At 39.3% G+C, this 17,094-nt stretch overlaps 1 protein-coding gene across 1 annotated transcript; it reads left to right on the plus strand.

Moving 5' to 3' along the window:
* Positions 1-10,642: 10,642 nt before the first annotated feature.
* On the plus strand, positions 10,643-16,832 carry LOC133577494 (uncharacterized). The gene is made up of 2 exons (XM_061931366.2): positions 10,643-10,828; positions 13,714-16,832. The coding sequence occupies exon 2, from the start codon at positions 13,766-13,768 to the stop codon at positions 14,606-14,608; it is 843 nt and encodes a 280-aa protein (XP_061787350.2). The 5' UTR covers positions 10,643-10,828; positions 13,714-13,765; the 3' UTR covers positions 14,609-16,832.
* Positions 16,833-17,094: the final 262 nt, after the last annotated feature.

Raw genomic sequence — 17,094 nt, forward strand, 5'->3', positions numbered from 1 at the left:
GTGTGTATATATATATATATATATATATATATATATATATATATATATATATATATATATGTGTATGTATATATATATATATATATATATATATGTATGTATATATATATATATATATATATTTAAAATTAATTATTTCAAATATGTTTATTTTAATGTATAATTCTAATGCCTGGATGTAATAAGGAGTCAGAAAAAATACAAATAAAAATACAATTAATTTTGATGTTTTTAGAAAAATATAGTAAAAATGTATTTAGTTTTTTTTTTTTTTAATTAATAAATATATTTATTTGTAGGTAAGATAAACATAATACAATTTATCTCTAGTCTGGATGATTTATTTCTTGTCACCCTGTTGTCCTCCCGTCTGAAAAAAGGCTGTCCTCACTCAAGTCCGTATGGAGCTGGAGGGGGCGTGGCCTCCAGCTCCGGCTGGAAATCGGGAGATTTTCGGGAGAATATTTGTCCCGGGAGGTTTTCGGGAGAGGTGCTGAATTTCGGGAGTCTCCCGGAAAATTCGGGAGGGTTGGCAAGTATGTAAATAGCGCCAAAATCTGGAGAAGAAGAAGAAAAACCATATGTGTGAATGCTTTGGAGCATTCACACAATTAGCATCGAGTTACAGCATTTTTTTTAAGGTATTTTAAGTTATTTTGTATCTCATGTAAATAATATTGACGTACTTTATTTCTGTAAGTTAAGTTTTACAGCGTTTTGAAGTAAATACTCTTAAAAAGCGATGAAATTGAGACAATCTGTCTACTAAACTCGCATTTTTGCAAGAGAAGAACAGACTGCTTGTATTAAAGTTGTTATATTGGCTGCGTTATATGCAGGCTTATATAATCCGATACCTGTTTTTTTTTATTTTATTTTTTTACTGATTTCAGACTGATATCTGATATTAATATCGGATCGAGACCTGCGTAGAGCGCTGGTAGATGCTGTTAAATTAAAAAGATCTTCGACCTGAGCAGCAGGCACCACTTTACCGGGCACATCATTACTTACTCGGATCTCAAACCTTTCAGCTGGTACAACAGACACCTGAAAAACACCACCAGAGAAAAACCCTACAACTGCTTAACATTCTATGGTTCTATCACATACAGATTGACACTAGAGAAAAACATTTCCGCTACTTGCTGAGGAGTAAAAAAAAGTCATCTGAATGCAGTCTTTCGTTGTCCCACCGAAGAGAAACCTTTTGTTTGCGAGCTTTGCGTCAGGAGATTCACCTGTTAGAGAAACTTGACATGAAGATGCACACTCTGAAAAAACCTTTCGGCTGCTATGTTTGTGGCAATATATTGGGGGTCAATTGAAACAATCACCAGAAAACACAACATTTACCTGCGCGGCGTGCGGCACAAGCTTGGCTCGAGAACAATACCCGTGGATACGAGAAGACACACAGGAGGAAAACCTTACGTCTGCTTAACACCAGTTTTGTTCTTGAGAGAAGCTTTCCATCTGGTCAGTGTGCTTTGCTTGAGCACACGAGAAGGAGGAAAAAGCCTTGAAATGCTTTGCTTTCCTCATAAGCGAAGGATGACCAGACTCATTGGTGATGAGTTAGAGTCCAGTGAGTGTGATGAAACGTTCCCTGCTCTTGGAAACAGTGAAGCTGCACATCTCCAAGTAAATGTGATTATAATCCATTACGCTCATGATAAACACTTGCTATGCTGCCTTTTAAGACTGAACCTCCTCTGTAAGCCGTCAGTAGTGTTCACGAGAAAAAAATGGCCACAACCTCTAAAATCCAGACCCTCTGAATCTTATATGCTGCTTGCATCAAAATGTATTCAACTTTAAACCAAACATTCATTCTACTCAAGAACATATAAGTACAATATACAGCTCAGTCAATTAGTGCAAGAGGTTTGTTTGTTTTTGTTTTCAGGCGCTCAATTCAAAATAAGACGCCAATTAAGGGCTAAATGTATCATTAACTTACTGTATATATTCTTGAAATATTCCACTTTGTATGTAGTGATTCTATACAATATAGGAATTTCACTTTTTGACATCAACCACTGAAATACATGTACTCTTCAAGGCGGGGCCTCACCTGCCATCATGGAAAGAAAAAAATGTAAAAAGAAAAAAAATTAATTAAATTGTTATATGTATCTAGTGATTATAATATAAAGTTATTTTCCATTTAACTTCACCAGTTTTAGATTATTTTTTATTCAAAATCGCTGAATTTTCACATTTGCCGTTCAAATACTGAGAAGAGACGGTGCTGTTATCAGCAGCCAGTTGAGGCACGTCACTCAGTTGTGCCTCAACATGGATTGCGGACTCGGCTAACTGCTGTCCTGCTGTGCAGTGAGACCGTATTGCTATATGAATTATATTATACATTTCCATAGTTTAGTTAGCTGAGGTGTATAATGTACAGTGTATTTTGTCAACAACTGTATGTGTGTAACGTATTTATTGTGCTGAACAATCATAAAACTGCTGCGAAGACGCACTGTGTGAGGCTCGCAGTAATCCCGCCTCCTTGTGCCGGTTAATGCACCCCCGCCGTAGAACGCACCCCCCCACGTGCAAGACTGAACCCACTCAAAAAAGTCACCCAACAAGAAGCCAAAAAGTGCAAAAACAACAATGCTCGCGTTGGAGGAGCCGCGAAGGACCGCAGGGCCACAACATTAGGTACACCTGCAGACTGCAGCACGGATTTCATATTTCATTCATTCACAACTCCTCCAACACAAACATTATTGTTTTTGCACTTTTTGGCTTCTTATTAAATAACTTTTTTAAATAGATTCAATCTTGCACGTGGAAAGTTTAAGTGTGGGCTTTAGTTGATATAACACTCCCGTCAGGGGGTGCATTAATCCGGCACAACCATAATAACGTTTTTTTTTATTAAATGTGCTTTTTTGTGTGCTACAGTTTGTATGTGTAAAGTTAAAGTTAAGTTAAAGTACCAATGATTGTCACACACACACTAGGTGTGGTGAAATTTGTCCTCTGCATTTGACCCATCCCCTTGATCACCCCCTGGGAGGTGAGGGGAGCAGTGGGCAGCAGCGGAGCCGCGCCCGGGAATCATTGTTGGTGATTTAACCCCCAATTCCAACCCTTGATGCTGAGTGCCAAGCAGGGAAGAATGAGCTTTGAGCTTTTAAACACAACCCGTTAACTGCTGCCAATCAACTGGTGAATAAGATACTCTTTAGGGTTCATATGTTTGTAAATCTGACTGTGATGAAGTCAGTGCCTCACCAGCCATCAACCTCACCGCACGTCACTGCTTCAAATGTATTCCAGTTGGTTAAGATGCACCTGTACTGTATACAAAGGGACGTTTAAACCAAGCTGCAGCTCCTATTATATTAGCTTCTAATATTCTAAAATTATAATAAAGTTAGTTATATTTTTAAAAAATGTGACCAATTTTTTTTACCTTTAATACATTTTTGCTCTATTTTTGGCCACAACTTTGAGTGTGTTACTCGGAATAGAATGCTTTATTTATGTTCCATTTGAAATAATTAGTATTATTACTAATTGTACTGTATGTGTATTTAAGTATGATCTTTAAACTTGTACCTCAGCCCTTTGACATTAACTCATTGTATGCACATTAAAATATACATAATTAGATAGAGCCTATCCCAGCTGCGTGGGTTCCCTCCGGGTACTCCGGCTTCCTCCCACCTCCAAAAACATGCACCTGGGGATAGGTTGATTGGCAACACTAAATTGACCCTAGTGTCCATCTGTGTTGGCCCTGTGATGAGGTGGCGACTTGTCCAGGGTGTACCCCGCCTTCCGCCCGATTGTAGCTGAGATAGGCTCTAGGGCCCCCCGCGACCCGGAAGGGAATAAGCGGTAGAAAATGGATAGATAGATAGATAGATGTGAGATCTGAACCGAGGATGTCGTTGTGGCTCGTGCAGCCCTTTGAGACACTTGTGATTTAGGGCTATATAAATACACATTGATTGATTGATTGATTGATTAATTGATGGATAGTACTTTATTGATTCCTTCAGGAGAGTTCCCTCAGGGAAATTTAAATTCCAGCAGTAGTGTACATAATTGAGATACAATTTAAAAAGTAAATAATACATAATGGGGGTATATGTTATTGATTCAAATTGGCATTTAAATGTTTAAGATAACAATAAAAAATGATATGGGACTATATTTGGGACTGAAGCTGATTGGGAGATTTTAGGGAAAAAAAGTAGAACAAAAATTAATACAAAAAGGTTGTATGCACTTTTGTCCTGGCTGGAACAAACTCAAATTAAATTATCGAGCAAACTTACTTTGTTGGTTTTGTTCAGGTAGCCCAGCATATAATGACCTACATTGTAAAAGGGGAAAAATAGGCTTAGGACACCACTGATTTGACCTTGCAGTACCCCCGCAAGGTGGCAGCAGTGAAAGCCAGTGGCTCCAAAACACCAACGAAGAAAAAAAAAACGCGGAAGTCAACAAACGGCCGCGCTGCTCTACTTTGGCCGAACATCGTCGTTTAAGCGTTAATTCTCAGCAAGTTATTTATTCAACTCACTCATTTAGGCATTTTTTAAATATTCTGAACATTGAGGCTTACTCGCGGCTTCATATAACCCCGCTTCATTGCCGAAATATTTGGAGTGTTTTGAAAGAACCACAGCAGAGTACGAGGAGGAACTTTCTCGAACAACGGAGGAAATTGAGCGACAAGTTCCCCGCCTCCCGCCCGAATGCAGCTGAGAAAGGCTCCAGCATCCCCCGCCACCCCAAAAGGGACACGCGGTAGAAAATGATTGAATTCAACACAAGTTGGTTTGTGACTAAACCAGGGGTCGAGAACCTTTTTGGGCGAGAGAGCCATGAAAGCCAAATATTTTAAAATGTATTTCCGTGAGAGCCATATAATATTCTTTAACACTGAATGCAACTAAATGCCTGCATTTTTTAAGTAAGACCAACATTTTTAGAGTACCGTATTTTTCGGACTATAAGTCGCAGGTTTTTTTTCATAGTTTGGCCGGGGGTGCGACTTGTACTCAGGAGCGACTTATGTGTGAAATTATTAACACATTACCGTAAAATATCAAATAATATTATTTAGCTCATTCACGTAAGAGACTAGACGTATAAGATTTCATGGGATTTAGCGATTAGGAGTGACAGATTGTTTGGTAAACGTATAGCATGTTCTATATGTTATAGTTATTTGAATGACTCTTACCATAATATGTTACGTTAACATACCAGTTGGTTATTTATGCCTCATATAACGTACACTTATTCAACCTGTTGTTCACTATTCTTTATTTATTTTAAATTGCCTTTCAAATGTCTATTCTTGGTGTTGGCTTTTATCAAATACATTTCCCCAAAAAATGCGACTATACATGTTTTTTTCCTTCTTTATTATGCATTTTCGGCCGGTGCGACTTATATTCCGAAAAATACGGTATAGGTCTCTTTTTCTTTTTAATAACAGTTATTCTGAAGGTAACCAATAATACATTAAATGCTTCTTACCATTAATGCGACTTATTCAGCCTGTTGTTCACTATTCTTTATTTATTTTAAATTGCCTTTCAAATGTCTATTTTTGGTGTTGGGTTTTATCAAATAAATGTCCCCAAAAAATGCGACTTATACTCCAGTGCGACTTATACACGTTTTTTTCCTTCTTTATTATGCATTTTCGGCCGGTGCGACTTATACTCCGAAAAATATGGTATAATAAGTCTCTTTTTCTTTTTAATAACAGTTATTCTGAAGGTAACCAATTATAAATAAAATGCTTCTTACCATTAATGCGCCTTATTCAGCCTGTTGTTCACTATTCTTTATTTATTTTAAATTGCCTTTCAAATGTCTATTCTTGGTGGTGGCTTTATCAAATACATTCCCCCCAAAAATGCCACTTATACTCCAGTGCGACTTATACATGTTTTTTTTCCTTCTTTATTATGCATTTTCGGCCGGTGCGACTTATACTCCGGAGCGACTTATACTCCGAAAAATACGGTATAATAAGTCTCTTTTTCTTTTTAATAACAGTTATTCTGAAGGTAACCAATTGTAAATAAAATGCTTCTTACCATTAATGCGCCTTATTCAGCCTGTTGTTCACTATTCTTTATTTATTTTAAATTGCCTTTCAAATGTCTATTCTTGGTGGTGGCTTTATCAAATACATTCCCCCAAAAAATGCCACTTATACTCCAGTGCGACTTATACATGTTTTTTTTCCTTCTTTATTATGCATTTTCGGCCGGTGCGACTTATACTCCGGAGCGACTTATACTCCGAAAAATGCGGTATAATAAGTCTCTTTTTCTTTTTAATAACAGTTATTCTGAAGGTAACCAATAATAAATAAAATGCTTCTTACCATTAATGCGATTTCTGGTGCTGCATGGTTTTGCTGATGGCTTTGTAGTCTGATTGATACATGGTTATTTTTAACAATTATGTAATTATTCATTACTTATCGTGTTAAGCAATGTCAGCTAGGATTTATTTGAGAGCCAGATGCAGTCATCAAAAGAGCCACATCCGGCTCTAGAGCCATAGGTTCTCTAGCCATGGACTAAACCAGACTTCATGCTTTGTTTTGTTGGCTCTAGAACAGTGGTTCTTAACCTGGGTTCGATCGAACCCTAGGGGTTCGGTGAGTCGGCCTCAGGGGTTCGGCATAGGTCAAGACACACCCGACTCATCGTGTAAATACAAACTTCTCCCTATCGGCGTATTACGGATACGGCAACAGCTGACTGATTTGCAGGTGTGTCATTTGTTGTGAGTTTATGCACTGTGTTGGTTTTGTTGTTTGAACATTAAAACATTAACGAGATTATTGCTTTCAAATGCCTATTAAGTACATCAATAGTAAAAATGTTGCGTTCAAGTGTTTACCAAGTAAAACATAAACGAGAGTGTTGCGTTCAAATGTCTACTAAGTAACATCAATTGTAAGAATGTTGTGTTCAAGTGTTTACCAAGTAAAATAATAGTGGGAGTGTTGCGTTCAAATGTCTTTTAAGTACATCAAGAGTGAGGATGGTGTGTTCAAGTTTTTACCAAGTAAAACATAAACTTGAGTGTTGCGTTCAAATGTCTACTAAGTACATCAATAGTAAGAATGTTGTGTTCAAGTGTTTACCAAGTAAAATAATAGTGGGAGTGTTGCGTTCAAATGTCTACTAAGTACATCAATAGTAAGGATGGTGTGTTCAAGTGTTTACCACGTAAAATAATAGTGTTGCATTCAAATGTCTACTAAGTACATTAAAAGTAAGAATGTTGTGTTCACGTGTTTACCAAGTAAAATATTAACAAGGGTGTTGCGTTCAAATGTCTATTAAGTACATCAATAGTAAAAATGTTGCGTTCAAGTGTTTACCAAGTAAAACATAAAGGAGAGTGTTGTGTTCAAATGTCTACTAAGTACATCAATAGTAAGAATGTTGTGTTCAAGTGTTTACCAAGTAAAATAATAGTGGGAGTGTTGCATTCAAATGTCTTTTAAGTACATCAAGAGTAAGGATGGTGTGTTTACCAAGTAAAACATAAACTTGAGTGTTGCGTTCAAATGTCTACTAAGTACATCAATAGTAAGAATGTTGTGTTCAAGTGTTTACCAAGTAAAATAATAGTGGGAGTGTTGCGTTCAAATGTCTACTAAGTACATCAATAGTAAGGATGGTGTGTTCAAGTGTTTACCAAGTAAAATAATAGTGTTCCATTCAAATGTCTACTAAGTACATTAAAAGTAAGAATGTTGTGTTCAAATGTTTACCAAGTAAAACATAAACGAGAGTGTTGCGTTCAAATGTTTACTAAGTAGATCAATAGTAAGAATGTTGCGTTCAAGTGTTTACCAAGTAAAACATTAACGAGATTGTTGCGTTCAAATGTCTATTAAGTACATCAATAGTAAGAATGTTGTGTTCAAGTGTTTACCAAGTAAAACATAAACAGGAGTGTTGCGTTCAAATGTCTATTAAGTACAAAAAAATGAAAAAAAGGCCATTCTCCCACGGCGTGGCGCAGTGGGAGAATGGCCGTGCGCGACCCGAGGGTCCCTGGTTCAATCCCCACCTAGTACCAACCTCGTCATGTCCGTTGTGTCCTGAGCAAGACACTTCACCCTTGCTCCTGATGGGTGCTGGTTAGCGCCTTGCATGGCAGCTCCCTCCATCAGTGTGTGAATGTGTGTGTGAATGGGTAAATGTGGAAGTAGTGTCAAAGCGCTTTGAGTACCTTGAAGGTAGAAAAGCGCTATACAAGTACAACCCATTTATTTATTTATTTATTTTACATCAATAGTAAGAATGTTGTGTTCAAGTGCTTACCATGTAAAATAATAGTGGGAGTGTTGCGTTCAAATGTCTATTAAGTACATCAATAGTAAGGATGGTGTGTTTAAGTGTTTACCACGTAAAATAATAGTGTTGCATTCAAATGTCTACTAAGTACATTAAAAGTAAGAATGTTGTGTTCACGTGTTTACCAAGTAAAACATTAACGAGAGTGTTGCGTTCAAATGTCTATTAAGTACATCAATAGTAAAAATGTTGCGTTCCAGTGTTTACCAAGTAAAACATAAACGAGAGTGTTGTGTTCAAATGTCTACTAAGTACATCAATAGTAAGAATGTTGTGTTCAAGTGTTTACCAAGTAAAATAATAGTGGGAGTGTTGCGTTCAAATGTCTTTTAAGTACATCAAGAGTAAGGATGGTGTGTTTACCAAGTAAAACATAAACTTGAGTGTTGCGTTCAAATGTCTAATAATAATAATAATAATACCTGGGATTTATATAGCGCTTTTCTAAGTACCCAAAGTCGCTTTACATGTAGAACCCATCATTTATTCACACCTGGTGGTGGTAAGCTACTTTCATAGCCACAGCTGCCCTGGGGTAGACTGACAGAAGCGTGGCTGCAATTTGTCTACTAAGTACATCAATAGTAAGAATGTTGTGTTCAAGTGTTTACCAAGTAAAATAATAGTGGGAGTGTTGCGTTCAAATGTCTACTAAGTACATCAATAGTAAGGACGGTGTGTTCAAGTGTTTGCCAAGTGAAATAATAGTGTTGCATTCAAATGTCTACTAAGTACATTAAAAGTAAGAATGTTGTGTTCAAATGTTTACCAAGTAAAACATAAACGAGAGTGTTGCGTTCAAATGTCTACTAAGTAGATCAATAGTGATAATGTTGCGTTCAAGTGTTTACCAAGTAAAACATTAACGAGATTGTTGCGTTCAAATGTCTATTAAGTACATCAATAGTAAGAATGTTGTGTTCAAGTGTTTACCAAGTAAAACATAAACAGGAGTGTTGCGTTCAAATGTCTATTAAGTACATCAATAGTAAGAATGTTGTGTTCGAGAGTTTACCATGTAAAATAACAGTGGGAGTGTTGCGTTCAAATGTCTATTAAGTACATCAATAGTAAGGATGGTGTGTTCAAGTGCTTACCACGTAAAATAATAGTGTTGCATTCAAATGTCTACTAAGTACATTAAAAGTAAGAATGTTGTGTTCACGTGTTTTCCAAGTAAAACATTAACGAGATTGTTGCGTTCAAATGTCTATTAAGTACATCAACAGTAAAAATGTTGCGTTCAAGTGTTTACCAAGTAAAACATTAACGAGATTGTTGCGTTCAAATGTCTATGAAGTACATCAACAGTAAAAATGTTGCGTTCAAGTGTTTACCAAGTAAAACATAAACGAGAGTGTTGTGTTCAAATGTCTACTAAGTACATCAATAGTAAGAATGTTGTGTTCAAGTGTTTACCAAGTAAAATAATAGTGGGAGTGTTGCGTTCAAATGTCTACTAAGTACATCAATAGTAAGGATGGTGTGTTCAAGTGTTTACCACGTAAAAAAATAGTGTTGCATTCAAATGTCTACTAAGTACATTAAAAGTAAGAATGTTGTGTTTACCAAGTAAAACATTAACGAGATTGTTGCGTTCAAATGTCTATTAAGTACATCAATAGTAAAAATGTTGCGTTCAAGTGTTTACCAATTAAAACATAAACGAGAGATGTGATGTTCACGCACGGTTCATTGTATGCACCAGTAAAAAAAACATGGTAACACTTTAGTATGGGGAACATACTCACCATTAATTAGTTGCTTATTAACATGCAAATTAGTAACATATTGGTTCTTAACTAGTCATTATTAAGTACTTATTAATGCCTTATTCGGCATGGCCTTATTATAACCCTAACCCTCTAACTCTGACCCTAACAAATAACTCTAAATTAAGTCTTTATTACTTAGAATATGTTCCTCTTGTGTCCAAATAACTCTAAATCAAGTATTTGTTGCTTAGAATATGTTCCCCATACTAAAGTGTTACCAAAAACATAGAACTTTGTCTTGAATTTGAAAAAAAAAAAAAAACATTTTATTTTTCACTAAAGAAAGGTTGGGTGAATGCGCATATGAAACTGGTGAGGTTCGGTACCTCCAACCACTGCTCTTGAACGCTTCATATAGCAAAGTTGCATGCAGGAGTCAAGTAACTCCAGCAGGTGGCAGTAATGTGACGGCAAGGTCGGAGGACGCAATCAAAGAAGGAAAAAACCGGAAGTTAGCGACACATCTCTAAAACGGAGCCCAGTGTGAGTGCGAGTTCTCTGTTTTCTGGACAAGTCGCCACCTCATCGCAGGGCCAACACAGACAGACAGACAGACACATAGTAAATAAAACAATTATTGATGTGGAAGAATACGAAGGAGAACTTTGTCGAACAAAAGAGAGGAAGCGACGCGCAAACTGCCGGACGCCGTTAGCTTGGCTCAATCTCCCGCAGCAGGTTTGTTTGCTTCTTCCTCGCCATTTCATCACACTTTTGTTAGTTTTTGTTTTTTAAATACTTTTTGCCATTAATCACTATTAAAATAACTGCTCTAATGTTGTATGTTTAAAATGGCACAATGTTCACAATGCAGACCTAAAGTCCTGCATTGCTCTGTGTTCACACGCAGAAAAAAATATTCAATATTTATTAGAGATGTCCGATAATGTATTTTTTTTTGCCGATATTCCGATATTGTCCAACTCTTAATTACCGATACCGATATATACAGGCGTGGAATTAACACATTACTATGTCTAATTTTGCTGGATGCATTAAACAATGTAACAAGGTTTTCCAAAATAAATCAACTCAAGTTATGGAAAAAAGTGCCAACATGGCACTGCCATATTTATTATTGAAGTCACAAAGTGCATTATTGTTTTTTTTAACATGCTTCAAAACAGCAGCTTGGAATTTGGGACATGCTCCCCCTGAGAGAGCATGAGGAGGTTGAGGTAGCAGGGGGTGTATATTGTAGCGTCCCGGAAGAGTTAGTGCTGCAAGGGCTTCTGGGTATTTGTTCTGTTGTGTTTGTGTTGTGTTACGGTGCGGATGTTCTCCCGAAATGTGTGTGTCGTTCTTGTTTGGTGTGGGTTCACAGTGTGGCGCATATTTGTAACAGTGTTAAAGTTGTTTATACGGCCACCCTCAGTGTGACCTGTGTGGCTGTTGACCAAGCATGCCTTGCATTCACTTGTGTGTGTGTGTGTGAAAAGCCGTAGATATTATGTGATCGGGCTGGCACGCAAAGGCAGTACCTTTTCAAGGCACGCCCCCAATATTGTTGTCTGGGTGGAAATCGGGAGAATGGTTGCCCCGGGAGATTTTCGGGAGGGGCACTGAAATTTGGGAGTCTCCCGGGAAAATCGGGAGGGTTGGCAAGTATGACTGCTCTGTACTTCTCCCTACGTCCGTGTACCGCTCCGTACAGCGCCGTTGTAAAAAGTCGTAAATTTTACTTTTTGAAAACGATACAGATCATTTCCGATATTACATTTTAAAGCATTTATCGGCCGATAATATAGGCAGTCCGATATTATCGGACATCTCTACTTAAGAGTGTCTTGGGATAAGAGCTGTCTTTTAGCTTTAAGTTGCAAGCAGAAATTTGGATAACCAGCAAACTTTTTGTGTTTGTCATTCTTGTTTGGTGTGGGTTCACAGTGTGGCGCATATTTGTAATAGTGTTAAAGTTGTTTATACGGCCACCCTCAGTGTGACCTGTATGGCTGTTAACCAAGCATGCCTTGCATTCACTTGTGTGTGTCAAAAGCCGTAGTTATTATGTGACTGGGCCGGCACGCAAAGGCAGTGCCTTTAAGGTTTGTTGGCGCTCTGTACTTCTCCCTACGTCCGTGTACTACTCCGTACAGCGGCGTTTTAAAAAGTGATACATTTTACTTTCTGAAACCGATACCGATAATTTACGATATTACATTTTAAAGCATTTATCGGCCGATAATATCGGCAGTCCGATATTATCGGATATCTCTAATATTTATATTTATTGTGATGTCTGACTTTAAAGGGGAACATTATCACCAGACCTATGTAAGCGTCAATATATACCTTGATGTTGCAGAAAAAAGACCATATATTTTTTTAACCGATTTCCGAACTCTAAATGGGTGAATTTTGGTGAATTAAACGCCTTTCTAATATTCGCTCTCGGAGCGATGACGTCACAACGTGACGTCACATCGGGAAGCAATCTGCCATTTTCTCAAACACCGAGTCAAATCAGCTCTGTTATTTTCCGTTTTTTCGACTGTTTTCCGTACCTTGGAGACATCATGCCTCGTCGGTGTGTTGTCGGAGGGTGGAACAACACGAACAGGGACGGATTCAAGTTGCACCAGTGACCCAAAGATGCAAAAGTGTTAAGAAATTGGACGTTTGTTCCGCACACTTTACCGACGAAAGCTGTGCTACAACAGAGATGACAAGAATGTGTGGATATCCTGCGACACTCAATGCAGATGCATTTCCAACGATACAGTCAAAGAAATCTGCCGCCAGACCCCCATTGAATCTGCCGGAGTGTGTGAGCAATTCAGGGACAAAGGACCTCGGTAGCACGGCAAGCAATGGCGGCAGTTTGTTCCCGCAGACGAGCGAGCTAAACCCCCTGGATGTCTTGGCTCACACCGTCCCTTAAACTGGACAGATCAGCTTTCAGGAAAAGAGTGCGGATGAGGGTATGTCTACAGAATATATTAATTGATGAAAATTGGGCTGTCTGCACTCTCAAAGTGCATGTTGTTGCCAAATGTATTTCATATGCTGTAAACCTAGTTCATAGTTGTTAGTTTCCTTTAATGCCAAACAAACACATACCAATCGTTGGTTAGAAGGAGATCGCCGAATTCGTCCTCGCTTTCTCCCGTGTCGCTGGCTGTCGTGTCGTTTTCGTCGGTTTCGCTTGCATACGGTTCAAACCGATATGGCTCAATAGCTTCAGTTTCTTCTTCAATTTTGTTTTGGCTACCTGCCTCCACACTACAACCATCCGTTTCAATACATGCGTAATCTATTGAATCGCTTAAGCCGCTGAAATCCGAGTCTGAATCCGAGCTAATGTCGCTATAGCTTGCTGTTCTTTCCGCCATGTTTGTTTGTGTTGGCTTCACTATGTGACGTCACAGGAAAATGGACGGGTGTATATAACGATGGTTAAAATCAGGCACTTTGAAACTTTTTTTAGGGATATTGCGTGATGGGTAAAATTTTGAAAAAAACTTAAAAAAATATAATAAGCCACTGGGAACTGATTTTTAATGGTTTTAACCATTCTGAAATTGTGATAATGTTCCCCTTTAACGACCTTTTCCTTTCTGCAGACGCCAAGCAGGAGGATCAGGACCTGCCAAGCAGCAGGAGTGGGTCTCCAGCATGGAGGAGAAGGAGCCAGAGCCCCCCCATGTTAAAGAGGAGGAAGAGCAGCTGCATGACGGCGACATATCCAACATCCAACTGAAGCATGTCACGGTGAAGAGTGAAGGAGACGATGCTGAACGAGAACCAGCTAAGTCGTCGCGGCTTCGTTGCAAAGAGGACGGATACCGCCGCCGCGGAGAAGCGCGCAGCCGCTCGGATCGAGTCACACGTTCGTTGCGTCCTCCAGCTGAGCCAAAGACCGGAGATGCTGGCGACTCCGTCAATCCCACGGATGCTTTGTTAGGCGTAAACTGCATGAAAAAGGAGCGCGGCGCCAGCGAGAAACCATTCGTGTGCCCGTTCTGCAGCAAACCCTTCAACCAGAGGGTCCAGTTGTCCCGACACCTCAGCGTCCACACAGGAGACAAACCCTTCCACTGCACGGTTTGCAGTAAAATGTTTGCAACAAGGGACCGCTTGCGCTCCCACATGAAGATCCACACCGGGGAAAAACCCTTCAGCTGCTCCGTTTGCGGCAAAAGATTCTTCCACCGCGCGCATTTGGTCAAGCACTCGCACATTCACACGGGGGTGAAACCCTTTCCCTGCCTGTTCTGCGGGAAGAGGTTCTACTCCAACGGGGATCTGATCAAGCACACCAGGACTCACACGGGGGAGAAACCGTTCACCTGCTCCATCTGCAACACCAGCTTCAGCGACACTTCCACGCTGGGCAAGCACAAAATAAGGCACACGGGCGAGAAACCCTTCAGCTGCAGCGTGTGTGACAAACGCTTCCCGTTCAAGTTCCAGGTGAAAAAGCACAAGTGCGCTGTGGCGAATAGCGGCGGTAATTGAACTGTGCTCGACGGCGTGTAGATAACGTCGACTGTGATGATACTCCTCTAAGTGATACCACATAATGGTCCATGTATCATGCGGTTTATGTTACCAGATATACAGTCAGGTCCATAAGTAATCGCACTTCAACACAATTCTAATCCACATTGGATTTGAAATACAAACCCCGTTTCCATATAAGTTGGGAAATTGTGTTAGATGTAAATATAAACGGAATACAATGATTTGCAAATCATTTTCAACCCATATTCAGTTGAATATGCTACAAAGACAACATATTTGTTGTTCAAACTGATAAACATTTTCTTTTTTGCAAATAATCATTAACTTGAGAATTTGATGCCAGCAGCACGTGACAAAGAAGTTGGGAAAGGTGGCAATAAATACTGATAAAGTTGAGGAATGCTCATCAAACACTTATTTGGAACATCCCACAGGTGAACAGGCAAATTGGGAACAGGTGGGTGCCATGATTGGGTATAAAAGTAGATTCCATGAAATGCTCAGTCATTCACAAACAAGGATGGGGCGAGGGTCACCACTTTGTCAACAAATGCGTGAGCAAATTGTTGAACAGTTTAAGAAAAACCTTTCTCAAGCAGCTATTGCAAGGAATTTAGGGATTTCACCATCTACGGTCCATAATATCATCAAAGGGTTCAGAGAATCTGGAGAAATCACTGCACGTAAGCAGCTAAGCCCGTGACCTTCGATCCCTCAGACAGTGCGACATCAGTGTGTAAAGGATATTACCACATGGGCTCAGGAACACTTCAGAAACCCACTGTCAGTAACTACAGTTGGTCGCTACATCTGTAAGTGCAAGTTAAAACTCTCCTATGCAAGGCGAAAACCGTTTATCAACAACACCCAGAAACACCGTCGGCTTCGCTGGGCCTGAGCTCATCTAAGATGGACTGATACAAAGTGGAAAAGTGTTCTGTGGTCTGACGAGTCCACATTTCAAATTGTTTTTGGAAACTGTGGACGTCGTGTCCTCCGGACCAAAGAGGAAAAGAACCATCCGGATTGTTATAGGCGCAAAGTTGAAAAGCCAGCATCTGTGATGGGTGTATTAGTGTCCAAGACATGGGTAACTTACACACCTGTGAAGGCGCCATTAATGCTGAAAGGTACATACAGGTTTTGGAGCAACATATGTTGCCATCCAAGCAACGTTACCATGGACGCCCCTGCTTATGTCAGCAAGACAATGCCAAGCCACGTGTTACGTCAACGTGGCTTCATAGTAAAAGAGTGCGGGTACTAGACTGGCCTGCCTGTAGTCCAGACCGGTCTCCCATTGAAAATGTGTGGCGCATTATGAAGCCTAAAATACCACAACGGAGACCCCCGGACTGTTGAACAACTGAAGCTGTACGTCAAGCAAGAATGGGAAAGAATTCCACCTGAGTGTCATGACTTGGTCCTGGGTGTTTGCTTTTCCGGAAGGCAACGGAAAGTTGGCTCGGGCGAGACGGGAATGTGAGTACATGATTGTTTATTACTATCAAAAAAAGTACAAACGAAAAGCGCGCACAGTGGCGGAGAATAAACTATGAAACCAAAAGACTATAGCATTAATAAACAAAAACTTACTTGGCTTGGACTAAAGTTGCAGCATGAAAGATGGACATGAAAAAACAAGTGTCAGGAATGTGAAGAGCATAAATGTGTGAAGTCGCCAGAAAGACAAACTGAAAACAATGAACTTAAATACTACAGACATGATTAACGAAAACAGGTGCGTGACTCAAAACGTGAAACAGGTGCGTGACGTGACAGGTGAAAACTAATGGGTTGCTATGGTGACAAACAAGAGTGCACAATGAGTCCAAACGTGAAAAAGGTGAAACTAATGGGTAACCATGGAAACAAGACAAGGGAGTGAAAAGCCAGAAACTAAAGAGTCCAATAACTAAACAAAACAAAACATGACTAATACAAAACATGGTCACACAGACATGACACTGAGAAGCTTCAAAAATGTGTCTCCTCAGTTCCCAAACGTTTACTGAGTGTTGTTAAAAGGAAAGGCCATGTAACACAGTGGTGAACATGCCCTTTCCCAACTACTTTGGCACGTGTTGCAGCCATGAAATTCTAAGTTAATTATTATTTGCAAAGAAAAAATAAAGTTTATTAGTTTAAACATCAAATATCTTGTCTTTGTAGTGCATTCAATTGAATATGGGTTGAAAAGGATTTGCAAATCATTGTATTCCGTCTAACACAATTTCCCAACTCATATGGAAACGGGGTTTGTACAAACTTAAAGTTTTATTTTGAGGGTATTTAGTAAAAGTGGCCGGATGTTTGTTTTGACCTCATTTACAAGCAGCACAAACAAGGTCTCGAGATCATTTCAAGTGAGCTATTTGTATTATAAATATGTGGCCGTCAACTGTCAATCTGAGATCCAAAGAGCTGTGTCAGTGAAGCAAGCCATCATTAGGCTGAAAAATCAAAACAAAGACCTTCAG

Source organism: Nerophis lumbriciformis, linkage group LG37 (genome assembly GCF_033978685.3).
Source record: "Nerophis lumbriciformis linkage group LG37, RoL_Nlum_v2.1, whole genome shotgun sequence".
NCBI lineage: Eukaryota > Metazoa > Chordata > Actinopteri > Syngnathiformes > Syngnathidae > Nerophis > Nerophis lumbriciformis.